This window comes from Nomascus leucogenys, chromosome X, assembly GCF_006542625.1.
Source record: "Nomascus leucogenys isolate Asia chromosome X, Asia_NLE_v1, whole genome shotgun sequence".
NCBI lineage: Eukaryota > Metazoa > Chordata > Mammalia > Primates > Hylobatidae > Nomascus > Nomascus leucogenys.
The window spans coordinates 68,000,267-68,028,178 of NC_044406.1; the positions used below are offsets into that span (position 1 = coordinate 68,000,267).

General features: G+C 35.6%; 1 protein-coding gene across 7 annotated transcripts in view; it reads right to left on the reverse strand.

The window, feature by feature from the left end:
• The window catches only part of ATRX (ATRX chromatin remodeler), a 296,672-nt gene that overhangs the window by 153,385 nt on the left and 115,375 nt on the right, over positions 1-27,912 (reverse strand). For all 7 annotated transcript variants that reach the window (XM_030807617.1, XM_030807624.1, XM_030807622.1 and 4 more), the window contains 5 exons: positions 25,138-25,210; positions 13,594-13,727; positions 12,347-12,523; positions 5,576-5,669; positions 269-371 (listed from right to left, as the gene is read on the reverse strand). In XM_030807617.1, the coding sequence (XP_030663477.1) occupies positions 269-371; positions 5,576-5,669; positions 12,347-12,523; positions 13,594-13,727; positions 25,138-25,210 (581 nt within the window). The remainder of the gene's footprint in view (positions 1-268; positions 372-5,575; positions 5,670-12,346; positions 12,524-13,593; positions 13,728-25,137; positions 25,211-27,912) is intronic.

The window sequence follows — 27,912 nt, forward strand, 5'->3', positions numbered from 1 at the left end:
GAACACTCACATCACCACAAATATAAAATAATGAATTAGAATGGCTTAAATAAAATTCCATTAGAAATTAAGGAATAGGAAAAAAACTGATAATGTCAAATTAATACTTTTACATATATATATATTCAATAAGCAATCCTTCCACAAGTGTAAAATGTAAATAAGCCAGTAGAATACAATGAATGAACGGAAAAGAGAGGTAACAGCATAATTACCATAGTCTACTGTACCGGTTATAATTCAAGCACGTGGTAAATGTCATTATTACCTTGTTTTCACTGGATGAATCTTCTTGAACCTTAATACGTCGCCTTTTCTTTTTCTGTTTATAGCTCCGCTGATTTTCTTCCAACTCTGCTTTCTTTGCAGACCTGAAGAAAATTTAAAACACAAAATAAAATATTTCATGATAAACTTCCATCAATAAGTTATGTACTATTTTAAAACAGTTCTACCTCTGTATGCATTCCTAAAAACAAACAGAAAAAAAACATCAATAGGTTCAAAACGGATATTCAAGCAGAAGCCTAACCCTTCATTTTAATCCAATGATCAACATTTTACAGTATCCTGGGGGGAGGTTTGTTATAAAAGAAGATGCATAAAAGGACATTAAGACTATTCTTCTAGTATAAAATACAAACAGCCAATAGACATACTAAAAAACATTCATCATCACTAAAAAAAAGGCAGATTACAAATTTGAATACTGTTTTCTTCATAACAGGTCACAGAGATTTAAAAAAAAACAGTAACAGCTTTTGGTGAGAAAAATATTTCTGGGCTTAGAAATTGGTACACAAAATAACCACTGTCAGTAACGATGTGGAGAAAGTGAAACCCTGTTCACTATTAACGGAAACATAAAATGGTGCAGCTGCTATGGAAACATTATGGCAGTTCGTCAAAAAATTAAAAATAGAATTACCATGCAATTTCTTTTCTGGGTATATACCCAAAAGAAATGAAAGCAAGGACTTCAAGAGATATTTCTACACCCATGTTCAAAGCAGCGTTATTCATGATAGCCAAAAGGTTACAAATCAAATGTCCATCAACAAATAAACTGATAAACAACATGTGGTATACAATGGAACATTAAGCCTTTAAAAGGAAGAAAATTCTGAAACATGCCTCAACATACATGAACCTGGAGCACATGATGCTAAGTGAAATAAGCCAGTCAAAAAAGACAAATACTGTATGATTCCACTTATACGAGGTTCCTAGGGTAGTGAAATTCATAAAGACGGAAAATAGAATGGTGGTTGCCAGGGGCTTCACGGAAGAGGAAAAAGAGAGTGGTTTAATGAGTAACATTTCAATTTTGCAAGGGGAAAAGGTTTTGGAGATTGGTTCAAAAAAAGTGAATGTACTTAACACTACTAAGCCATACACTTAAAAATGGTTAAGATGAAAATAAAAATTCCCAGTAATACCATGAAAGAAAAAAAATAGTTAAGATGGTAAATGTTATGTGCATTTTACCACTATTAAAAATAATCATTAAAGAATGAAGTACTTCGCTGAAGTTGCTAATCAGCTTAAGGAGATTTTGGGCTGAGACAGTGGGGTTTTCTAGATACACAATCATGTCATCTGCAAACAGGGACAATTTGACTTCCTCTTTTCCTAATGGAACACCCTTTATTTCCTTCTCCTGCCTGATTGCCCTGGCCAGAACTTCCAGCACTGTGTTGAATAGGAGTGGTGAGAGAGGGCATCCCTGTCTTGTGCCAGTTTTCAAAGGGAATGCTTCCAGTTTTTGCCCATTCAGTATGATATTGGCTGTGGGCTTGTCATAGATAGCTCTTATTATTTTAAGATACGTCCCATCAATACCTAATTTATTGAGAGTTTTTAGCATGAAGGGTTGCTGAATTCTGTCAAAGGCCTTTTCTGCATCTATTGAGATAATCATGTGGTTTTTGTCTTTGGTTCTGTTTATATGCTGGATTACGTTTATTGATTTGCGTATGTTGAACCAGACTTGCATCCCAGGGATGAAGCCCACTTGATCATGGTGGATAAGCTTTTTGATATGCTGCTGGATTCGGTTTGCCAGTATTTTATTGAGGATTTTTGCATCAATGTTCATCAAGGATGTTGGTCTGAAATTCTCTTTTTTGGTTATGTCTCTGCCAGGCTTTGGTATCAGGACGATGCTGGCCTCATAAAATGTGTTAGGGAGGATTCCCTCTTTTTCTATCGATTGGAATAGTTTCAGAAGGAATGGTATCAGTTCCTCCTTGTACCTCTGGTAGAATTCGGCTGTGAATCCATCTGGTCCTGGACTCTTTTTGGTTGGTGAGCTACTGATTATTGCCACAATTTCAGAGCCTGTTATTGGTCTATTCAGAGATTCAACTTCTTCCTGGTTTAGTCTTGGGAGGGTGTATTTGTCGAGGAGTTTATCCATTTCTTCTAGATTTTCTAGTTTATTTGCACAGAGGTGTTTGTAGTATTCTCTGATGGTAGATTGTATTTCTGTGGGATCGGTGGTGATATCCCCTTTTTCATTTTTTATGGCATCTATTTGATTCTTCTCTCTTTTCTTCTTTATGAGTCTTGTTAGCGGTCTATCAATTTTGTTGATCTTTTCAAAAAACCAGCTCCTGGATTCATTAATTTTTTGAAGGGTTTTTTGTGTCTCTATTTCCTTCAGTTCTGCTCTGATTTTAGTTATTTCTAGCCTTCTGCTAGCTTTTGAATGTGTTTGCTCTGGCTCTTCTAGTTCTTTTAATTGTGATGTTAGGGTGTCAATTTTGGATCTTTCCTGCTTTCTCTTGTGGGCATTTAGTGCTATAAATTTCCCTCTACACACTGCTTTGAATGTGTCCCAGAGATTCTGGTATGTTGTGTCTTTGTTCTCGTTGGTTTCAAAGAACATCTTTATTTCTGCCTTCATTTCATTATGTACCCAACAGTCATTCAGGAGTAGGTTGTTCAGTTTCCATGTAGTTGAGTGGTTTTGAGTGAGTTTCTTAATCCTGAGTTCCAGTTTGATTGCACTGTGGTCTGAGAGACAGTTGGTTATAATTTCTGTTCTTTTACATTTGCTGAGGAGAGCTTTACTTCCAACTATGTGGTCAATTTTGGAATAAGTGTGGTGTGGTGCTGAAAAAAATGTATACTCTGTTGATTTGGGGTGGAGAGTTCTGTAGATGTCTATTAAGTCCACTTGGTGCAGAGCTGAGTTCAATTCCTGGATATCCTTGTTAACTTTCTGTCTTGTTGATCTGTCTAATGTTGACAGTGGGGTGTTAAAATCTCCCACTATTATTGTGTGGGAGTTTAAGTCCCTTTGTAGGTCACTCAGGACTTGCTTTATGAATCTGGGTGCTCCTGTGTTGGATGCATATATATTTAGGATAGTTAGCTCTTCTTGTTGAATTGATCCCTTTACCATTATGTAATGGCCTTCTTTGTCTCTTTTGATCTTTGTTGGTTTAAAGTCTGTTTTATCAGAGACTAGGATTGCAACCCCTGCCTTTTTTTGTTTTCCATTTGCTTGACAGATCTTCCTCCATCCCTTTATTTTGAGTCTATGTGTGTCTCTGCACGTGAGATGGGTTTCCTGAATACAGCACACGGATGGGTCTTGACTCCTTATCCAATTTGCCAGTCTGTGTCTTTTAATTGGAGCAAAAACCACAGTGAGATACCATCTCACACCAGTTAGAATGGCCATCATTAAAAAGTCAGGAAACAACAGGTGCTGGAGAGGATGTGGAGAAATAGGAACACTTTTACACTGTTGGTGGGACTCTAAACTAGTTCAACCATTGTGGAAGTCAGTGTGGTGATTCCTCAGGGATCTAGAACTAGAAATACCATTTGACCCAGCAATCCCATTACTGGGTATATACCCAAAGGACTATAAATCATGCTGCTATAAAGACACATGCACATGTATGTTTATTGCGGCACTATTCACAATAGCAAAGACTTGGAACCAACCCAAATGTCCAACAACGATAGACTGGATTAAGAAAATGTGGCACATATACACCATGGAATACTATGCAGCCATAAAAAAATGATGAGTTCATGTCCTTTGTAGAGACATGGATGAAGCTGGAAACCATCATTCTTAGTAAACTATCGCAAGGACAAAAAACCAAACACCACATGTTCTCACTCATAGGTGGGAACTGAACAATGAGAACTCATGGACACGGGAAGGGGAACATCACACTCCGGGGACTGTTGTGGGGTGGGGGGAGGGGGGAGGGACAGCATTAGGAGATATACCTAATGCTAAATGAGGAGTTAATGGGTGCAGCAAAACAACACGGCACATGGATACATATGTAACAAACCTGCACATTGTGCACATGTACCCTAAAACCTAAAGTATAATAATAATTAAAAAAAAAAAAAAGAATGAAGTACTGATACAGGCTACAACATGGATGAACCATGAAAACATTACGCTAAGTGAAAAAAAAATCCATTCATAAAAGGAAATACATTATATGAATCAACTCATGCAAAATGTCCAGAACAGGCAAATCCATAGAGACAGAAAGTAGATTTTAGTGTTTATTAAAGTACAAGGGCATGGGGAATGGAAAATGACTGCTAATAAGTACAGCGTTGTTTTCTTGGGTGATGGAAATGTTCAGAAACTATAGAGTGGTGTTTGTTGCACAACTTGCAAATATTCTGAAGACCACTGTATTCCACAGTATAACATGCTGAATTATACCTTGGTTTAATAAAAAAACCTCTCATCATATCTTATCATTTTCATTTTATATTGACTTAAAGTACAATATATTGCTATACTCTAAGCACAACCTGGTAAGTATTAACCTAAAAAAAACTTGAATGTTTTAAAACTTACAAATGCAGATAGACACCTTTGTAGACATACATACACAAACACACACAGATTGTTCATTTGATAAACTGTAGGAAGATTATGTTATTCTGGGGGAAATAAGAAAATTGTAATAGTAGTATTATCTAACATACCATACTAAGAAGGAAGCCAAATTTTAAATTACAGGTAATCTAGGTCAGTGACTGGTCGTGTTACAAGAACAAGCATATCATTATTACTGTAGTACTACTAAGACCAATAATTTATATATTGAGCACTTACTATTTGCCAGGTAGGTACTATTATAAACCTTGTACACGTATTGTCTCATTTAATGCCCACAATAGTCAGTCAAGTATATTGTAATCCCCCACTTTACAGATGAGGAAACTGAAGCATAGAGTATTTATACAAACAGAAAGTAGAAAAGCCCAAAGTTAGACCGAGGCAGTTTTTCTATAAAGCCTCTTTACTATTATCCTACAATTTCCCCCATAACAATAAAACACTGCAGCCACGAGTGGTTTTTGCAGACTGAAAATCTACCCAGGTTAGAATACACAATTCAACTACACATAAAATATGCTTAGATTCTTTTTAAACTATTAAGTATAACAATTAGTTTCAAATCAAAATATTATATATCACACTAACTTAACTTTATTGGTAACAGTAACCATATAAATCATTTGAAGGCATGGTCATTCAGATTAATTCCTAAAATTTTTTAAAAGCCAATTATAATACCTTGTTCTGGGCCGCTGTTCATCTTCGGATTCACTAACTTCTTCACTAACTCCTGATTCCTGAAAATCAGAATCTTCTGAATCTTCACTGCTCACTTGAATTTTAAAAAATACATAAAATTATTAATTATTTTTCAATAGAAACCTAATTCACTTAATTTACCAATGACTCGACATTAAAACAGAGCATTGTAAGAACATCAGAGGTATATATGTGAATGGATAATACATAATATAGAATATACCAGTTAATGCTTTACATGATATATATAAATAAAATTCAAATGTATTTCTAATGTAATTATAAAACTGTGGTTTTACATTAAAATATAAGTATTCAATTGTATATGAATTGACAAAATAAGAATAAATTACCTGTCAATAAAATATATGTAATTACCAAAGGTAAATTAATGAAAAAGAAGTTTGGCTATTCAAAACAAGCAAGGTAGGCTGGCCAAGATGAAGTAAGATTACAGATTCTCTCCACCAGTGATGACACAACCGAAGAACTCAGAAAGGGAAACAATAATAGGCAGACTGGAGACTGAAATCAAAACTTGAATAATGACCCCTCTACAATTGGTAGAGGGGAGACAGCTGTGAGTGCGTATGGTTATTTTCTTTCTTTGTTTCCTGGTTTTGACCAGAAGGCAGGCTAAATTCCAAAGGTATGCAGAGGGTACTGACAGCAAGACTGTGAAGAAAATCCGTGTTTCTAGCCACACCACCAGGAAAATCAGGCTCTACATGTGGAATCCTCAATTTTTTTTTTCTCACAATTAACACAGTAATGGAAGCATACAAAATTCCAGGAGAAAACCTCTTTCTGGCCAGAGGAAGCAGGGCAGAAAAAAATACAAGATAACCTTACAACATCTTATAGTGCCAGAAAATAAAGCAGTGTTCAAACATGGACAGGCACATGGTGAAAGGACACAAGATTCAACTTGAAGGAGCTCCCAACAACCAAAGCTAGAACAATTTGAGCAATAAAATAAATGATACTATTTGATTATAACTGGTAAAATAAAAATCTATAAGTCATATTGATATAAATAATGCAATAAATAAATAGGGGGAAACAACTCTCCCTTACAATTACTAAATGTGGAAGTAATGAAATAAATAGCAAATTACAACTAGGCAAATACCACAGTACTAACTGCTTCACCCAAGATGAACATTAAAATTAGTGGGCTTAAGTATGATAAGAAACAGGATATATGCATGGTCACAAAGTATCTCCCAACAAAATACTAAATATAGATAGAAAAATAATATCTTCTTCTTTACAGTGGAAAAATACCAGCAGACACCAACTTAAGCAAGTAACAAAAGTTAACCATGAGAGTAGTAAGACATATTGACAGCTGGGCATGGTGGCTCACCCCTGTAATCCCAGCCCTTTGGGAGGCCAAGTTGAGAGGATCACTTGAGCCCATGAATTTGAGACCAGCCTGGGCAACACAGGAAGATTCTGTCTCTACAAAAAAAATTAAAAAATTAGCCAGGCATGATGGTACACACCTGTGGTCCCAGCTACTTGGGAGGCTGAGACAAGAGGATCACTTGAGCCCAGGAGGTTGAGGCTGCAGTGAGCCATGATCGCACCACTGTACTCCAGCCTGGGCAACAGAGCGAGGTCTTCTCTCAAAAAAAAAAGACATACTGACATCATCTATTCTTGATATCATGTACTGAAGACACAACATCACTTCTGTGGTATTCTGTCAAAATGCATAATAACCTCAATTCAATCATGAGAAAACATTAGACAAATACATATCAAGGAACAGTTGAGAAAATACGGAATCAACACTCCACAAGTGTCAAGGTCATCAAAGGAAAGACTGAGGAATTGTCACAGACTGGAGTAGATTAAGGAGACATTATAACTCAGTGCGATGTGAGATCCTGGTTGAATCATAGAGCAGAAAGAAAACATGAGTGGGAAAACTAATCTCTGAATAAGATCTATAGTTTACTTCAGAGGTCATAAAACATTTTATGTAAAAAGCTTGATAGTAAATATTTTTGACTTGTGGACCGTATGGTCTCTGTTGCAACTACTCATCTCTACTCAACTTTGCCATTGTACATATGTGAAAACAGTAAATTAATGAATATGGCTGTGTTTCAATAAAAGCTTATTTATAAAAACAGGCAGAGGATCAGATTTGGCTCACAGGTGCAGTTTGTAAACCCCCAGCTTAGTTGATAGTATTGTACCAATATTAATTTCCTGGTTTTGACCATGGTACTATCATAAGGTATTAAATCAGGGAAGCTAGGTGAAAGATACACAGAACTCTGCACTATTTGTGTAACATTTCTGTAAATCAAGAATTGTTCCAAAATAACTTTTTTTTTAAAAAATCTATCATAACCTGAGATCAGAATCAAAGATCTATTCCAGCTAAAAAATGAGAGAACATAAATGCTAACAGAAATGCTATAAATGGGAGAACATAAATGCTATGAAGAATATGTCGGGGGAGACAGGAACAAAGAGTTATTGTTTAATGGTTAGAGAGATTCCATTTGGAATGATGACATGTTTTAGGGACAGACAGAAGTGATGGTTGTATAAAAATGTGAATGTACTTAATGTCACTGAATTGTACACTTAAAAATGGGTAAAATGGTAAATTTTATGTTACATATACTTTACCACAATAATTAAGCAACTGGAAAGCTGGGAGAATACCAAAAACACACACATTCACACAAAAAAATCCTGTAATTAAGTATAATTTTAAGCCTAGCATTAATTGCTCACCCAGCATTTTAAAATTTTTGAAATCTACCAAAAATTTGAAAGAATCATTGAATGAACACTTATATCCCTTCTCCTAAATTCACTTATTGTTAGCAGTTTACATTTGCTTTTTTTTTCTCTCTCTCTACACACACACACACACACACACACACACACACCTTTTCTTACACTGAACCATGTGATATTAAGTGCGGATGACACTTGACCCCTAAGCATAAGGATACTGCCCTACATAACTAAATACTATTATCACGTCCCAAAAAAAATTTACTATCATCTAATATAAAGGCAATATTTACAATTTCAAATTGTCACTAAAATAATTTTGTAACATTTTTCTAATTTAGGAGAAAATTAGAGTTCACATGTTGCACTTTGTTCTTATGCCTCTTCAATGCATTTCAATTTAATTCAACTAAATTTAATAAGTAGACTATTCACTATTGATTTTTTCCCATCTCTCAATTCAAATTTCCAAATACTATAGGAACATCAGAATTTACAAAACTCAGAAAATCATGCAACTTCACCTATATATCAACCACTATGATCATAATCCATATTAGAAACACAAATATGATGGGATTTTAGAAGTTTACTCTCTCCTGCACAAACAAAAAACAACAACAACAACAAAACCACTTGGGTAATAAATTACCCACAGAATCAGGCAGTAGAAACACAGATCATAGAAAACTCGGGTTTTAAATAAAGCAAATCTCAAATGTAATCATATATAATAAAAGGGTATATATATTGAACTAAGCTTCAGAAGCAAAATCAATATTGCCCCTTTTGTTGAAGAGGCACAGGAATCCATGTTGTGATATATAACATGTTAAATCACACAGTTCCTTGATAGAATCTGTAAGAGCTTGCAGCCATATTGCAAAGAAATTTATAAGACAAGCTGGGCGCAGTGGCTCACGCCTGTAATCCCAGCACTTTGGGAGGCCGAGGCGGGCAGATCACGAGGTCAGGAGATCGAGACCATCCTGGCTAACACGGTGAAACCCCATTTCTACTAAAAATATAAAAAATTAGCCGGGCATGGTGGTGGGCGCCTGTAGTCCCAGCTACTCAGGAAGCTGAGGCAGGAGAATGGCATGAACCCGGGAGGCAGAGCTTGCAGTGTGAGCCAAGATCGCGCCACTGCACTCCGGCCTGGGCAACAAAGCAAGACTCTGACTCAAAAAAATAAAAAATAATAATAATAAAGAAATTTATAAGACAAGTAGTCACAAAATGATGTACTATTATTTATTAACATTAAAATGTCCATGACATATTAATTGTATATGTGTGTGGCAAGAACTTCTCCTCCTCATCTTTAGTGAATAACTCTTGCCCAAAAGCCCTATAAATGTTTAGGATTCCAAGACTATGTTCTTAGCTTTCCATTTGTAAAACATTACAGCTCCACTGAGTAACCTCAACTATTTTTGTGATATTGTACATATACCATGACAACTCTAAAAACCTGACACTCATTGTAGACTTTTCCCTTTCATATCAATTAAGAAGACCTAACAATTCAACCTCCTATAAGACTCAAGTCAATCTTCCTCTTCTCCAACAACCCCATTTGTCATCAACTACAGCAATACCTTCCAAACATTCAGTGCCTTCATTCTCACTGAATAGTAAGGAACTAATCTGATCATATGATATCTTTGATTAAAATATTTCAATAGGGAAAAAAGTGGTCATGCTGAGATTGTGATTCTTGGGTGTTAGTAATCAACATCTTGTTCCTTGATCTGGGTGCCCTACGTTTTCATCAAGATGTCTACTTACTGATAATGTGCACTTCTTTATACATACATTTCAAATAAAACATTTTTTAAAGTGGTGGTAATCCTCTATGATTATACTAAAAACTGCTAAATTGTATACTGTAAATGGTGAACTGTGTGGTTTGTGAGTTATATCTCAATATAGCTGTTAAACAAAAAATTTAAAAATAAGGCCGGTATGGTGGCTCACGCCTATAATGCCAGCACTTTGGGAGGCCGAGGTAGGTGGATCACCAGAGGTCCAGAGTTCAAAAATAAATACAGTAATTGAAAAAAAAAAAAAAAAACTTTTCAATGGCTCTGCATCCTTTAGAGCCTATTATATTTCCCAAACACTTGCAAAAATGCGTTCCTACTCCTAGTTGGCAAAGAAGAGTTCATCTGCCATCCATGGGTTGGGTACTAACAATAGTCTTCAAAATTTACCCCTAGTCATCAAAAAGCCAACCACAGCAACAACAAAAAAATTCTTTGGACTTTTTGTTACCCAAAATTCGCAGGCAAATATCACATTTAATTACCCAATATATATCATTTAATATAAAATTACCTTCCCCAAACCTCGAATAAAATAAGAGACACCAAAGAGATGTACACCTTGGTATACGACCCAGTACTCCAGTGTGAAAAACACAGGCTTACAAAGATCTCCAGTATCTGGTCTCTGTTTTACAGGCCCAGCTTCATCCCCTGTTGTTCCTTTCCCTACTCCTATCTACAGAGCAGCTTATACTATATTAATTGTATCCCATCCATCATGTGCCAACATTTTACACAGGTTTTAAAATTTTTTTTCCCTGCTTGTATTGTAAATCTTCACAACAATCTACGTGCTCCCACATTTTGAATTTAATCTGTTGGGTAAAAGCCTTCTTTGTGAAGCCTTCTCTGGGGTAACTCCCACCCCTCAAGAAGCTAAAGAAGCCCTTCTTTGTGCCACATTATATAATTACGTTACATAAAATGTCCCTCGTGGTGCTATAATTTTGTATAATATAAAGGTCAATAATTCTTACTAAACCAGTGACTGCCAAACCTAGTTACCTACCAGAATCACTGAGATACATTTTTATTCATTTTTGTATCCTCAATGCCCACCATATTGCTGGAAACATGTAAGCCCTCAATGCAAAAGGACCCAGGCTTTTAATGAAGTGGAAATCTACTCTGACTATATGCCAGTCAAGTTCTGCATATAAGCTTGCATAAATTTACCCAAATTAATTTCATTTTCTACCCTTCTACAGGAAAGCACTGTTTTTGCAGTTGCATGCAATCTTATACTTTCTACATGTTTATTTTATTTATTAAATCGCATTTATTTCTCTTTATAATCTAAAGGTTAAAAATATTCTTTGTGTCATCTAAAGTTTCTGGGTTATCTTCCCACTCTAAATCATTAATTTTAATCTCATGTGATAGTATACTTGTTGCCAGTGTACCGACATTTGCTTAATATAGGTGGTCACTTGTTTGAGCAGACATGCTTAAATTTCTTTCTTTTTTTTTTTAATTTTCTTGGAGAAAAAGTCTCGCTCTGCCACTCAAGTTGGTGTGCAATGGCGCAATCTCAGCTCACTGCTGCAACCTCCGCCTCCCGGGTTCAAGCGATTCTCTTGCCTCAGCCTCCTGAGTAGCTGGGACTATAGGCGTGTGCCACCAAACCCAGCTAATTCCTTGTATTTTTAGTAAAGACGGGGTTTCACCGTGTTAGCCAGGATGGTCTCAATCTCCTGACCTCGTGATCCACCCAACTTGGCCTCCCAAAGTGCTGGGATTACAGGTATAAGCCACCATGCCTGGCCATATACTTAAATTTCATTAGTATAATTAGTTTACAAAACCAGTATTTTTTTTGTTTTTGTTTTTGTTTTTGAGACAGGGTCTCACTCTGTCGCCCAGGCTGCAATGCAGTGGTGCAATCACTGCTCACTACAGCCTTGACCTCCAGGGCTCAGGTGATCCTCCCACCTCAGCCTCCCAAGTAGCTGGGACTACAGGTGCACACCACCACACCCAGCTATTTCTTCTATTTTTCATAAAGACGAGGTTTCGCTATGTTGCCCAGGCTCATCTTAAACTCCTGGGCTCAAGCAGTCTGCCCACCTCAGCTTCCCAAAGTGCTAGGATTACAGGCATAAGCCACTGTGCCTGGTCCAATATGTTCTTTACATTCAGAATTAAAACGTCTTACCCTTTCTTCTGTTTCTGCCTTTGACTTCTTTATGCTCTTTAGGCTTTGTCTTTTTTTCTTCTCCAGATTCTCCATCACTCACAGTCAGTTTGTGCCTCAAAAGCCTATGTCTGTATCTTGGCTTCTTAGATTCTTCAGAATCTGAATCTGATTCAGAATTGACTTGATTTTTTGCTTCTAAATGAAAATAAATCAATAAAACCTTCTTCAGCCTTTAAAATGCCTTGTAAATCTATTTTGCCTGTTGACAACTACTTCAACTTATGAAAAAAATCAGAGTTATACACATACTTTGGTATCATTGGTGTTATCAGGTAATCTCACACATCAGACTTGACATATTACTATTATTATTGAATAAATATCACCTATATATTTATAGAACCTTTTGTAAGGTATAAAATATTTTGCTTTGAAAATCATCTGTTTAGGGCCAGGTGCAGTGGCTCACACCTGTAATCCCAGCTCTTTGGGAGGCCGAGGTGGGAAGATCACCTGAGTTCGGGAGTTTAAGACCAGCTTGATCAACATGGAGAAACCCCGTCTCTACTAAAAATACAAAATTAGCAGGGTGTGGTGGCGCATGCCTATAATTCCAGCTACTCGGGAGGCTGAGGCAGGAGAAACACTTGAACCCGGGAGGCGGAGGTTGCAGTGAGCCAAAATTGCGCTATTGCACCCCTGCCTGGGCAACAAGAGCAAAACTCTGTCTCAAAAAAAAAAAAATCATCTGTTTATTGGCAGTAACTGACAAAATTAGAGTAACTTCCATAATTATTACAAGATATTCAAGAGAAATCGTGGTAATAAAGTTTTAAACATTTTCATGAACTCCAAATGCAAGTATTAACAGATTTTTTTTCTTCTACTTCTTCTTTTTGAGATGGAGTCTCGCTTTGTCACCCAGGCTGGAGTGCAGCAGCATGATCTCGGCTCACTGCAACCTCTGCCTCCCAGGTTCAAGCGATTCTCCTGCCTCAGCCTCCTGAGTAGCTGCGACTACAGGCACGTACTACCACGCCCAGCTACTTTTAGTAGAGACAGGGTTTCACCATGTTGATCAGGCTGGTCTCAAACTCTTAACCTCAAGTGATCCACCCACTTCGGCCTCCCAAAGTCCTGAGATTACAGGTGTGAGCTACCACACTGGGCCATATTAAGATATTTCTTGGTCAGATATTCTTCAAAGACTGAATTAGTCAAGGAATCAAATTATGACATTATAAACTTCTCTCTGGGGAGCTCACCCTCATCTCCTGGGTTTTCTTCATTTTGTTTTCCAGTTCTTTTTTTCCCTTCTTCTGGCTCATCATCTGAAGATCCATCCTCATCAGAGGAAAGATTGGCTTTAATTTCTTCTAAAAGCATCTTCTTGGCAATTCTTGAGAGTAAAAAACAATAAAAAAAGAACTATATATCTGGGGGTGAAATACACCAGATTAAAAACAAAAACAGACTTCTTTGCATCAAAATAGAAATAAATGTGCCAATAGATTTTATATTGTAAATAAACAACTAGCAAAACCATGTTTTAACCTGCTATAAACAAAAACTTTTAAAAATGTTCTTTACACTTATTATTTCTCAATTCTATACAATTCTGCAATATATTGAAAACTCTGAAGGACATATTCTATTGACTATTTTTACCAATTGCAATTTGATGCTGCATAACCTTCCAATCCTCTATTTGCTTTGCTGACACCATCCTATAACTACAATGTCAGACAGGTCAACAACAGTAAATGAACTTGTTCAGATAAATGGCATTCCAAGATAAAACTCCACAAGAGGTTTTATTCAACAGCAAAATATATTCTTGGAAAACCAATGTGTAATAAACCACTATATAATGACACCTTGCTTCAAACTAGAAGATGATAGTTTTGGACCTTAATTTCAATGTACTACATAAATGCTGTGAACCAGATGAAAGCATACACAAATGTTAGGTATTACAGCAATAAGTAATCTCTAATAATATTCAAGACAGGGGAAAGAAGGGACATGAGTGCTACTAATTACATACATGGTAAAAAGAACACGAATTACCATAAATGGGTTACTTTAAAAAAAAAATAGTGCACTTGCTTCACTCACAACAAAATTTCTCAAGATGCTCCCCAAAGACCAATTTGCTAATGGAAAAATCAATTACTAAAAGCATAAGAAAACACTACTTTTACTCCTACCATCATATGTTAAAATAAAATATATTCCTAGGAAATCTCCATGTTTATACTCAAGAAAAATAACTGAAAATGTAAGATAAAAGCAATCATACAGCTTTTGTGCAAGACAAGATGTTTTGATAAGTCTGGGTATCCTTTCAATATAAATTCACAAGTCACAGTAACAAGAAAATAGCTTACAGAAAAGTTCAAACAGAAGATGGCATGATCCTGACAGTCTGCCATGAGCTAATCTGTATGGGATAAACATGTTCTCTGCAATCGAGACTGACTCTCTAAGTCAAAAACTTGTGGCTGGGATGATGGAACATTTGTTATTTCTGGATTTGAAACCCCTCTTTATACTTCTTAGCACACACCCACATTTCAATGAAGAATGCATTCAATGGCAGGAGATATTAATGCATGTTAGCTGCCTCCTAAATTTTATTTGACAGATAGATTGTTCATTACTATTCATATTCAAAGATGCATAGCAAAGGCATCTAAATAGACTGAAGCAAAATAGGCAATCACTTCCATAAATGTTTATTATATGCCTTTTGGTGCTTTCTCCCTCAAACAGATGGATCAGAAATATTTAGACAACACAGACAATCATCAATTGCTAAAGGAAGCCACAGATGGGTTTGCTTTTCTGAGGATTTCTGCCCGGATTTGTATTTCAATAAAGTGAAGATTAGATCACACCAATTTAAATCTTACTAAAGTTGAGCTATAAAGTTTTGCTCTTACATTTCTAGATCAATTGTTTGCACACTGTAAGCTTTCTTAAAATGAGACAAATACAGAGTTGCCAACTTTTCATTTTGCCAAAAAAAAGAAATTTAAACCCAAATTCCATTTACTTTCATCATTTTATAAAATAAAGACTATTTACAACATGCCCTGCTCAAATTAGGAAACAGTTTCAGAATAAAGGGAAACCCTTTAAATTGAAGAAATAAATCTTTCTGGAAAAATTCTATAAAATCATCTTTTTAAAAAAAATTTCAGCCAGGCGTGGTGGCTCATGCCTGTAATCCCTGCACTTTGGGAAGCAGAGGCAGGCAGATCACCTGAGGTCAGGGGTAGGAGACTAGCCTGGCCAACATGGCGAAACTCTGTCTCTACTAAAAATACGAAAATTAGCTGGGTGTGGTGGTGTGTGCCTGAAATCCCAGCTACTCAGGAAGCTGAGGCAGGAGAATTGCTTGAACCCGGGAGGCGGAGGTTGCAGTGAGCTGAGATCATGCCATTGCACTCCAACGTGAGCGACAAAACTCCGTCTCAAAAGAAAAAAAAATTCATGTATGTTTATTACAATGTTGTCTGCAATAGCAAAGGGTGAGAAAACGTTTAAACATTCAATATCAGAAACTGATTAAACAGTATTTTCACATGATTATCCATAAGAGATAGAAATTAAAATGATATTCTAAATAAGATTAAGATAGAAAATATTTATTAATATTCAGTGAAAAAGTAATTTATAAACCGCAATATAGTTCTATTTTAAAAACTTCTAAAATTTGTATGTCCCTAAGACTAGAAGATACTAAAATAAAATGTTAGCAGCAAATTTCTATGTCTGGCATAGCACTTTTTTTTTCTGTTGGTATATATTAAAACCATGTTTAGTAATACTACACTGTCATTTCTCATGGACCCAGAAAAACTTCCTCAAACTAATCTGAATAATGAATTTTGGGAGGAATAAATATGTGTGTATGTGTGTATAAAATATATGAAGCATTGAATACTAGATTAGAAATGGAAAAACACAGTTTACTTACAAGATCTCATACCATCATTTGGGTTGAACACTAAACAGCCAACAAAAATACAATTCCTAACCTAGTTATTTGAAAGGCTAGTTCAACAACCTGATTTCAGTTTGTATTTACAAGTTCAAAAAAAGTCTTTAAAAAATTCCTATTAACTATAAAGATTTGGTTGTTAATTGTAGCAAATCACATAATTTTTCTTCTTTCAAATCCTAGTCTCCAAAGAATATGTCTACTAAAAAACGGAAAATCACAATACGTAAACCTACTTAATGCATTCTCAAGTTCTGGACTGTCATTAGACTAAGAAATATGATGTACATGAGATAAAATACAATTGTATACCTATTAATAAATCATATAAAGTGAAATCAGATCCACATACTATAGAATTACAACTTAGCGACAACTTTCAGTAAGATCATAACATATAGAACAATCATAGTACATTCAGAAGCCGAAAAGTTACAAACTTCAGGTCATTTTTCTCCAAATCACAAATTGTATACAGAGTGATGGAGACTACCTGGCTAAAGGCTTTATTTTTGCCCTCTAACACCTTTTGTCCAAAGGAAAACCTAATTTATAGCTATGTAAATTAAGCCCTAAAAAGAGTAAGTTGAATCATTTTGCATAAGTTATTACTGAAGTCCAATATGCCAAAGACCCAGTCTATCATAAACCTAGCCTATAATACCCTACATTTCAAAATTAGAACTTAATTTAATGGACCTAAGGGCTGAGGCTGACCTTCAACCTGAGTAGTCAGCAAGCATGTTGAAATGAGATGTGTCCCATCTACAAAGCCTGCTGTGAGATGCTTTAAAGGGAAACTCCACTACCTTAACTCTGGAGTCACGGGCCACAGAGACTTCAAGGATATCATCACTTGAGAACCAGCTGAGGCTGGCAAAGCATCATTTTGGAGGCCTTGGCTGGACCCATGCTGGTATGCATGTGATGGATGTATAGTCATGATCCCTAGTTGATTCTGTTTGCTCTGAAGTTTCCTTTCTTGAGGCTTTCCAGGACGATGTACTGCCCCTGGAATCTCAATGCTCAATATTACATCTTGGGGCAGTTGTAGCATCCAAAGCAGTCACGACTCTATCAGAAGCATTAGAGGCACAGGCCGTGCCACTCTTGTGGCAGAAAACCTGGGCAGAGCCAGAAGTAATGGAGCCACTCCTCCATTTTCCTGAAAGGGAGGGAAGGGAGAGGGGGAGAAAGCAAAACAATATGGGAGGAAGGGTAAAAACCCACAAACAAACAATGATCGGAACTGGCGCATGAGAAAATAAATAGGACCCCAAAACCCACATATACTAAGTCTTCCAAAGTACATAATGAACACCAAGATAACACCATTACTAAAAGAAAGCACAAATAAAATAATAAGAAGTGAGCCCAACAACACAATGACAAACAAGCAATCAGAAAAAAAAAAAAAAAAAAAAAACATAGGAGAAAGCCAAGAAAGCCTTTATTAACTCCAATCCTATCTAGAAAGGAAATGAGTAATGTCTCTTGTTTAAGCGCTCAAACAGGAAAGGAAAGTAAACCACCTCTTGCTGATAGGTAAATCAATAATTCAAAATGTTGAGTTTCTTAAAATGCAATCAAGAGAAGGACCTCTTGCACCAGGGAGCTTTCGAGCCATAACAAAAGCAATACAAAATGTTAGAGCTAGAAGGACAAACCTTAGAGTTTTCTCATTCTACAGATGAGGAAACAGGCTTAGATACAGGAAATGACTCAGCCAAAGAAACAAAGCTAACTAGTGGCAAAGTCAGGAGTAGAACCTAAGATCCTAAATCCCAATCTGCTACTAATTTTACTGTGCCAGCACTATACCCTCTACTTGTTAACACTTGTATGCTAATGAGTGTCTGGGCAAATACAGACGATCCCATTTTTTTTTTTTTTTTTTTCAGACAGAGTCTTGTTCTGTCACCCAGGCTGAAGTGCAGTAGCGCAATCTCAACCTGGAGTGCGCGAGGCTCACTGCAACCTCTGCTTCCCAGGTTCAAGCAATTCTCCTGCCTCAGCCTCCCAAGTACGTAGGACTACAGGTGTGTGCCACCACACCCAGCTAATTGTAGTTTTAGTAGAAACAGGCTTTCACCATGTTGACCAGGATGGTCTCAAACTCCTCAGGTGATCCATCCACCTCGGCCTCCCAAAGTGCTGGGATTACAGGCATGAGCCACCACGCTGACCCCCATTTTTAAAAATGTGTATTTCGCATATTTCAAATTTATGTATTTAGAAAAGCAAGAATTCAGGCTTTTAATTTTTAAAAAATTTTATTTTAGAGACAGTCTTGCTCTGTTGCCCAGGCTAGAATGTAGTGGCACAAACACAGATCCTTGTAACCTTGAATTCCTAGGCTAAAGCAATCATTCTGCCTCGGTATCCTGAGTAGCTGGAACTACAGGCAGGTACCACCATGCCTGGCTAATTTTTTCTTTTTTTAGTAGAGACAGGGTCTCACTGTGTTGCCCAGGCTGGTCTTAAACTCCTGGCCTCAAGTGATCCTCCCACCTCAGCCTCCCCAAGCGTTGGGATTGCAAGTGTGAGCCACTGCACCCAGCTTGATTTTTTAAAGACTATAAAAGGAGTTTTAAACATATTTAATCCAGTATGCACTCTAAAATGCACGGGTAGGCCATCTGAGATACATTCTACAACTACCATTTTATCTTTTAAGAGGTTCTGAGAACAGGTTTGAAGAAAATTGCTGGAAAAAAATATATTTTTAGAAGGCCAAAATACTGGGCATCCATAAACAAGGTGATAAAATTTGCTTAAAAATTGGTTTTTGTGTACAATATCATAATAGAGTACTTAATTAACAGAATTCTAAATAAGATAATGGGTTTAAATGCATGCTCTTTAGAGGTACCTAAGTATATGTAGTACTAAAGCACCACACCATATTTTAAAGTTTAATATGTAAAATAATTCAAAGGAGTATAGCCAAGGAATGTTAAATATTTTAGTAGGGTGTGAGGCTTTGTTTTAATAAATGTCATATATTTAAGGGATAGGAATTAAAAAACAAAACATGTGGCCAGGCACGATGGCTCACGTCTGTAATCCCAGCAATTTGGGAGGCCAAGGCAGGCGAATAACCTGAGGTCAGGAGTTTGAGACCAGCCTGGCCAACATGGCAAAACCCCGTCTCTACTAAAAATACAAAAATTAGCCGGGCATGGTGGCAGGCACCTGTAGTCCCAGCTACTTGGGAGGCTGAGGCAAGAGAATCACCTGAACCCAGTAGGCAGAGGTTGCAGCGAGCAGAGATCGTGCCACTGCACTCCAGCCTGGGTGACAAAGCGAGACTCCGTCTCAAAAAAAAAAGTTATGGAATATGGAATTCTTCAAAATTCATATTAGTATATATTTTAACTCAGGTTCAAAATTAGTATCTTGATATTAAGTTTTCTATTAAAAAATATGACTGGCCAGGCACAGTGGCTCATGCCTGTAATCCCAGCACTTTGGGAGGCCAAGGCGGGCGGATCGCTTGAGGTCAGGAGTTCGAGAGCAGCCTGGCCAACATGGTGAAATCGTGTCTCTACTAAAAATTCAAAAATTAGCCAGGTGTGCTGGGGGGTGCCTGTAATCTCAGCTACTCAGGAGGCTGAGGCAGGAGAATTGCTTGAAACAGGGAAGTGGAGGCTGCAGTGAGCCAAGATCATGCCACTGCACTCCAGCCTGGGTGACAGAGCGAGACTCTGTCTCAAAAAAAAAAAAAAATAAATAAATAAATAAATAAATATATATATATATATATATATATATAAAACTAAGGCATAATGATCTGTACCCCAAAATGGTGGAATTCACGAAATAATAATGAAGTCACCAAATAATCAAAAAGCTAAACAATGGTTTGAAACTTTTTTTAGTCGCAAATCCTACAATGTGGGTAGTTAATGAAAAGTAGCTCTGTATCCTTTTTGGTGAGGGTACCAGGAAAATTAATATCAAATGACCTTTTAAAAAAATCTTGGAGGTAGAACAATAAAAACTATGAAATTAAGAACCCACAGTTATTAATAATTCATACAGACTGTTATGTTTCATAGGCCTGAATTATAACATGTGTATTCCCTAATTTTATACAAAAATCTAAACCAGTTTTAGAGGCATTTTAACAAGAAAAAATATACTCAAATTAATATGGGAAATTTGATCATATTAAATAACTAGTTCAATATTTTTATACTTGAAAAATGAAAACACAGAATTTATTCATCTCAAATTTCAAAATTTTATTTTGAAATTTCAAAGTTAAAGACAAAGGATATTAAGTCAGAAAAATTAATCACTTTTCCTAACACTAGCAATCCAAACTCTTCCTTTTTCTCTTTTTCTTTTTTGAGGAAGACCTATTTCTTATTTTCTGGAAGTCCCAATATCACCAAAGAACAGAGAACAAGAAAGAAACACTGGTTATAATGTTTAAATCTTGACCATAGAAGGACAAAGGTCACCACTACACATCATATGTCTTTCCTGACTGGGAATTCTAGTAGAAAAAAGAAAGCCAGTAACAACTACAGCCAGTTCAGATATCTACAAGTAGATCCTATCTACTGGCTGGACACCTGTGTTATATTTAAATGACTTGCAATACTTACCTGTGCTATATAGACAAAGGAAATTGAAAAAAAAAATTACCATAAAATTGCTAGATATTTAAAACCCTTACTCAAATGGGAAAACAAGTAAAATACTTAATTTAAAATGCCACCTTTGTTTTTCAAGTACAATAAAGGAGAATCAAAGAAGTTTTGCTAACGAAACAGAACTACCACAAAAAAAATCATAGAAAAAAATTATTCCAAATTTAGCAAATTTGCATAGAGAATAGACAACATGTGTAGGAGACAGACATTTGAAAAAGCGTTTAAAATGAAAGCAAAGTGAACATCAAACGATTAAGGGACTTGTGATATACCCATGCCATTAATTGTGCTGAAATCAGATAAACAATCATTAAATATCTTCTTAGGCATAAATAACATCCAGAAATCATTAGTTTCCTCCGAAAATATGCCGGATTAACAGTACAGAGCCTTCATCAACAGAATACCCACACCAAGCCAGTAGGAAAAAAAAAAATCATTAGCATATTTTCTAGTTTGAAACACAAAATTATCATCAAATGATACAACAACAGTTGGAAATTTAAAATGCTATGGTCTAGTCCCAATATAATTAAACATAACAATGGGACAATTTTTTTTAGTAATCTCCACATCAAATTTCACTTCTATGAAAAAAAAGCATTTAGTCGCACCCACAGAGAAATTATGAGAAAAAATGTGGAGTATTACTAGACCCAATTAAGCACATTTCAACAATAAAGTAAATGTGTTTGTTAGGGGAGCAGACATCCATGTAGAAATCTCAGCTCTTAGTCAAAGTTGTCAGGGAGAAAGAATGCTTATTTAGAAAAACCTAGCAATTTGGTCTTTTGCTCTCAAAAGCTCAATTGTAAATATTTCTCACATCCTGCAAAATAAACGAATAAAGAAATTTCAAAAGGTAATTCTTTTTTTGGGATAAATGGTCTCTTCAGTGATTGTTCAGTAGGCAGTCTCTAAAGACAAGCCTAGTTTAATCCTCAAAACTAATACTGTTAAAACTTGAACACACTACTATCGTATTACTTGAGGCTCATTCCCAGTACAGATATTAAATTAAAATATATGATATTATTAGAAAATGTTTGGTCAAAATATCCCCAGTTATATTGAACATATAAAGGAATTATGATGTATTTTCAATGCCAGCCTAATTATTGAATTGAAATAAATTATATGAATACATGTCTTTTCAAAGAAAGAACCAATTTAAAATCCAACTAACAGGTATTTGAAAGGCCAATGAAACCCTACCCTAATGGCACATTCAAATATATTAATTTAAAATTACATGTATAAATTTGAAAACCTGACAACCTATTTGGTATTATTATTCTGCCACTGAAAAACTACATAAAGCCTAAGCTCTAAAAATTTGAAATAAATTTTCAGTTATATAAAATTCAAAATATATGATTAGTCTACTTTTTTTTATAAAAAGCTAAACCAGAAACATACAAGTGTTGATCAACCTATAATATTCTGTCCTTGTTCATTAAGTAAATCCAATTAAATAGAAATTAATCTATAGGTTAGACCACTCTGTCTCATAATAGTATACATTTACTTTCAAATATGAGTGATGCTACATAACAGTATGCTAAAACAGAAATGTATTCACATTTACTAAAATATTCAGGATATGAGTAAGTTTTTTAAATGCCCTCAAAAGCTATCATAGCTTTAAAACAGAAAAAAGTAAACAGTAGTTAAATCTGTTGCAAAACTTTCACACAAATATATATAATTATATATGTTAGGGGAATTAAAAGTATTTACGTTCTAAATTTCAAAATTTCAAAACTTCTTTGGCTACAAACTAGCCTCTATATTTTAATAACAAATTATGTCGACTCTCATGATATAAAAAAGTAACATTATTATTAAAATTAAATGCTTGAACAAGAAAAAAGGTTTACAAAAATTTATTGCATCCAAATAGTTAACCATTTGCAATAATACACTATCGCTTCATAAACACCAACACTGAAAATGTATTACAATACCGCTAAAAAGACAAAGCATATAAGATTTATACACAATTTACACACAATTGTGTACAAATTTACATACAATTACAATATGCTGTCTACCAAAATACAACCTACTCAAAAATTAGGAAGTTAGAAAAATAATTCTAAGACTTAATTGTGATCTGCAAATGAATTTTTTAAGTTGCTTAGTGCATATTCAAATATGCTCAAATATATAATCTATACTAAAATAGTGCAAGAAAGTATTTGTATCCCCATCATGACTACATAACCCATGGGTATTAGATATCTCTTTGGTATAGTGAATATTAAACAAGTTAATAAATTGTATATTTTATAAAAACATATTAAACTGAGTATAGAGAGACATGCTCAAGATAAAATTCAATTCTTCTCAAAAGTACTCAACAGGGTTGTATTTTTTAATCACAAATTCAAGGTGGAATTAAAGATACTTTCCAATAAAATACTTGCCAGTTACACAAAGATACGATCAGGTAACTTAAAAGTTGAAAATGATATTTATATTTTGACAAACTCTAACACACACAAAAAAATTATACCTTAACAACACTCTTATTTGGTGGTTAAATATGAAATAAAAGTAAATCATTCACAGTTAAATTAAGATATAGAATGTTTAAAACATTATTAGCCTTTCTGTAACATCTGAGGCCTCACAATGTATAGAAAATCAAATAGTAGCAAATATAAATGAAGAAAAATTAAAGTATCTTAAAAAAGAATAAAATTTTAAATGCTTTCAGTATCTGGCTGTGATGATATAATGTAAAATCCCTGATGAATAAACTGTATGCCCTTATCACTCCATTCTGGAACCTACCACCTATCCCATAAAATAAATGGATATACATTTTTGAATTTAGAAAAGTAGGCAAGCAGAATCTGAATATTTGTGTCCACAATTAAGCTCTATTCAAAAGTGTAAAATAAAACTGTTCATTCACCTTAATAAAAACATTCTTCTGTTAATTAGCAGAATGCTGACCTTTGAAACAGAGAAACCTAACAGCATCAGCAAGATATAAAAGAGCGAAACTAACAGCTGAACCCAGGGCATTTACTAACTCAGTTAATTTCTTACAAAATTATGACAGAAAATTACATGTATATTTTTATGTTTTCTTCATGTTAGAACTTACTATTAGGAATAAATGAATGGTTAATGTAGTGCTCTTTAATGAAATCATCTCAAATCTATCATGGATGTTTTGGTACTAGAATTAGAGAAAATTTCGCCCAACTTTTTCTTCTTAAATATAGTAAATTTTTGACAAAAAGTAAAGTCACTTGCCCATGATGACACAGACAGTTGTTAAAAATGTTAGAAATCAGATACCCTTATGCCCATTATTCCAAAATTCCATGCACTATACCACAGTATCTTCTTGTTGAAGATTATGAGCACGGGTATGCTATTGTCCAGGAAGTGTTTAAAAGTTATGTTGAAACATTATAGCTATAGTCTTTAATACTGTTGTTTTCCTTATTCTTCACTACACTGATAGTGTCTTTTTCTTCACCCAGCCACCCCTTACTTAAGTATATCTGTATAGGCTACACTGTTGACATTTAAACCTATTAAGTCTTACTAAAGTAAATGCTCTCATACCGTGTATTTCTATTTTATTTGAAAAGCTGGTTAAACTCTAACTCAGTCTAGATACCTTGTAAATTGACACTTATTTTGAAAGCAATTTCTTAACCTTAAATATCTGAGTAATCTCTCTTTTTGTTTATTCTCAACAGGCCTTAATAAATAGGACCACCATATTGGATGGCAATTAACAATAGTCAAACGTAGAGATGTCTGTTGTTACCAATTTATTGAGATATGATTTACTTTCATCAATAATCTGTCAAAATAAATTATTCCAAAAAATTATTGCAGTTTACATAGAAACATAAAATTGACAGTTCTGTATTTATAACACACCCTATGCTAGGTGTGTAAATAATGATATTACTTTCTCTTAAGGTTTCTGAGTTTTAGCCCATTTTCTGGCCTTTGTTTCAAACTTGCAGGAAGACTGTGAGCGAGTCTTTCTAAGGCAGGCACTCCTGGTTTTTACAACCTGCTTGCTGTTCCGTTGCTGCTGTTTGTGCCCATGCCTAGGGTGTGTTATAATCTTTTTAAAGTCCTTACAGATGGAATCATACCTATTCTCAGGATCATTGTCGTCATCATCATCATCCACTGTGACAGGCACTGATTTAGATAGGGCTTCATCTCCTTGAGGGAAAAAAGTGTACTTAAAATTAGCTTTAAATAAGCTATATAATTAAAACCATGTAAAATAAAACTGAAAGCCAAAAACTTTAAAGCAGCGGGGTCTAAACTCTGGACTCCAAAATATGAGTAAAAAGCATTCTTATAGAAAACATAACAGGTTATTTGTGAAGTGCCAGCAGTAAAATGATAAATAGCTGGATCTTATATATTTCAGAGTTCCTTCCCAGGGCACAAGGCTTTTAAAGTCCACCCTTCTCAGTAACAATTCTGTATCAACAGCCATCATATTAGCGTAAGTTTCTTGCCACAATAACCTTCATACTGGTCCATTTTAATTTTGACGTTAACTGGTGCTGTATCTTCGAGGAATAGCAAAACCAGTATTAATATTTTGGTAGTAGCAAGTAATTTTAAAATGCAGTTGAATGTGTATGGTATTTGTGACCTGAGTTACCCAGAGATACAGTTCAGTACAGTAAAACTTATTTTCTTATAAAAAGCTACATTTCTATATTTTGATTAAAAATCTAAAGAGGGCCGGGCAAGGTGGCTCACGCCTGTAATCCCAGCACTTTGGGAAGCCGAGGCGGACGGATCACCTGAGGTCAGGAGTTCCAGACCAGCCTGGCCAACACAGCGAAATCCCGTCTCTACTAAAAACACAAAAATTAACCAGGCATAGTGGTGTGTGCCTGTAATCCCAGCTACTAGGGAGGCTAAGGCAGGAGAATCACTTGAACCTGGGAGGCGGAGGTTGCAGTAAGCCAAGATCACACCACTGCACTCCAGCCTGGGTAACAACTCTGTCTCAAAAAAAAAAAAATCTAAAGAGGTTAAGATTTGGGCATTTTATTATATATAAATTTTACTTCAAAAGAAAAACTGAAATATCAAACTGTAGGTTAATACTATGCATGCTTAAGTATTTCAGGAGAAGTATGCTGATGTCTACCATTTAATTTGAAATGCATCAAAGATTTTAAGGGTATTATACTAAGTGAAAAAAGCCAATCTCAAAAGGTTATATACTTCATGATTCCATTTCAAAATAGCAAAATTACAGTGATGAAGAACAGATTACTAGTTGCCAGATGTCAGGAATGGAGGTAAGGACAGCAGTATCACAAGGGAGTCTTGTGATAATGGAACTGGTTTGATATATCGGGTGTGGTGGTGATTATACAAAGATACACATGTGGTACAACTGCATTGAACTATACTTATTCACACACAAATGAGTGCATGTGAAACTGGTAAAATCTGAATAAATCTTCAGCTTTCTGGTTTTGACACTGTACTAGAGTTACAAGATATTACCCTTGAGGGAAACTAAGTAAAGGGTATCTAAGACCTCCCTGTATTTTTTTTTTTTTTACAAATTCCTGTGGATTTATAATTATGCAAAATAAAAAGCTAAAAAGGCAAAAAAAAAGATACACTGATGGATAGACAGGAGGATATACAGATATGTTATCAAGAAAATACAGTAAAATATTAATGGTAGATGCTTTGGTGTATACTTAAATGTTTTTCACAATAAAATGTTGAAGAGAAATGGAGGAAAAAATCTACACCTACAGGCTCAGGATAGAAATACACTAAATAAGGCCAGGCGTGGTGGCTCAAGCTTGTAATGCCAGCACTCTGGGAGGCTGAGGCGGGTGGATCACTTGAGGTCAGGAGCTTGAGGCCAGCCTGGCCAACATGGAGAAACCGCGTCTTTACTAAAAATACAAAAATTAGCCGACGTGGCGGCATGCACCTGTAATCTCAGCTACCCGGGAGCCTGAGGCATGAGAATCGCTTGAACCCGGAAGGCGGAGGTTGCAGTGAGCCGAGATTGCACCACTGCACTCCAGCCTGGGTGGCAGAGTGAGACTCCAACTCAAAAAAAAAAAAAAAAAAAAAAAGAGAGAGAGAGAGAGAGAGACAGAAGAGATTTCATAATATCCCAGCAAACTCACAATAAATATCTCATTCAAACAGACCAATCTTCAAATGAAATATAATTAGTAATAGTATTGTCACTCCCTCTTTACTACACCTTTCAAAATTTGACCTATCCTTTGAAGTTCAAACGCCAACTATTCTTCTAAGTATTTCCCCAAATATTTAAATAGCTCACTTGCCATTTATTGTGTAGCCCCATTATAGTTTGTTGTGTTTGTTGTTGTTTTTGTTTTGAGACGGAGTCTCGCTCTGTCGCCCAGGCTGGAGTGCAGTGGCGTAATCGCGGCTCACTGCAATCTCCATCTCCTGGGTTCAAGCGATTCTCCTGCCTCAGCCTCCCAAGTAGCTGGGATTACAGGTGTGTGCCACTACACCCAGCTAATTTTTTTTTTGTATTTTTAGTAGAGATGGGGTTTCACCATGTTGGCCAGGCTGGTTTCGAACTACTGACCTCAGATGATCCACCCACCTTGGCCTCCCAAAGTGCTGGGATTACAGGCCCCATTCTAGTTTAATATCTTTCTTCTGTTACATTTTTTAATGATTTCTCTGTCTGTCTTACATTAAACTGCAATCTCCTAGGACCATGTTCTTCATCTTGGTTATTCATGCCATTACCAACCCCCAATTTCTAGGAAAATACTGTAGCTGTAATATGATACCCAAATACTGCAAATAAACTGGAATCCTCTAAACTCAATAGGGGGCAGGGTTTTTCTTTTAACCTTCTAAAACTGTGACCTAAAATTAAG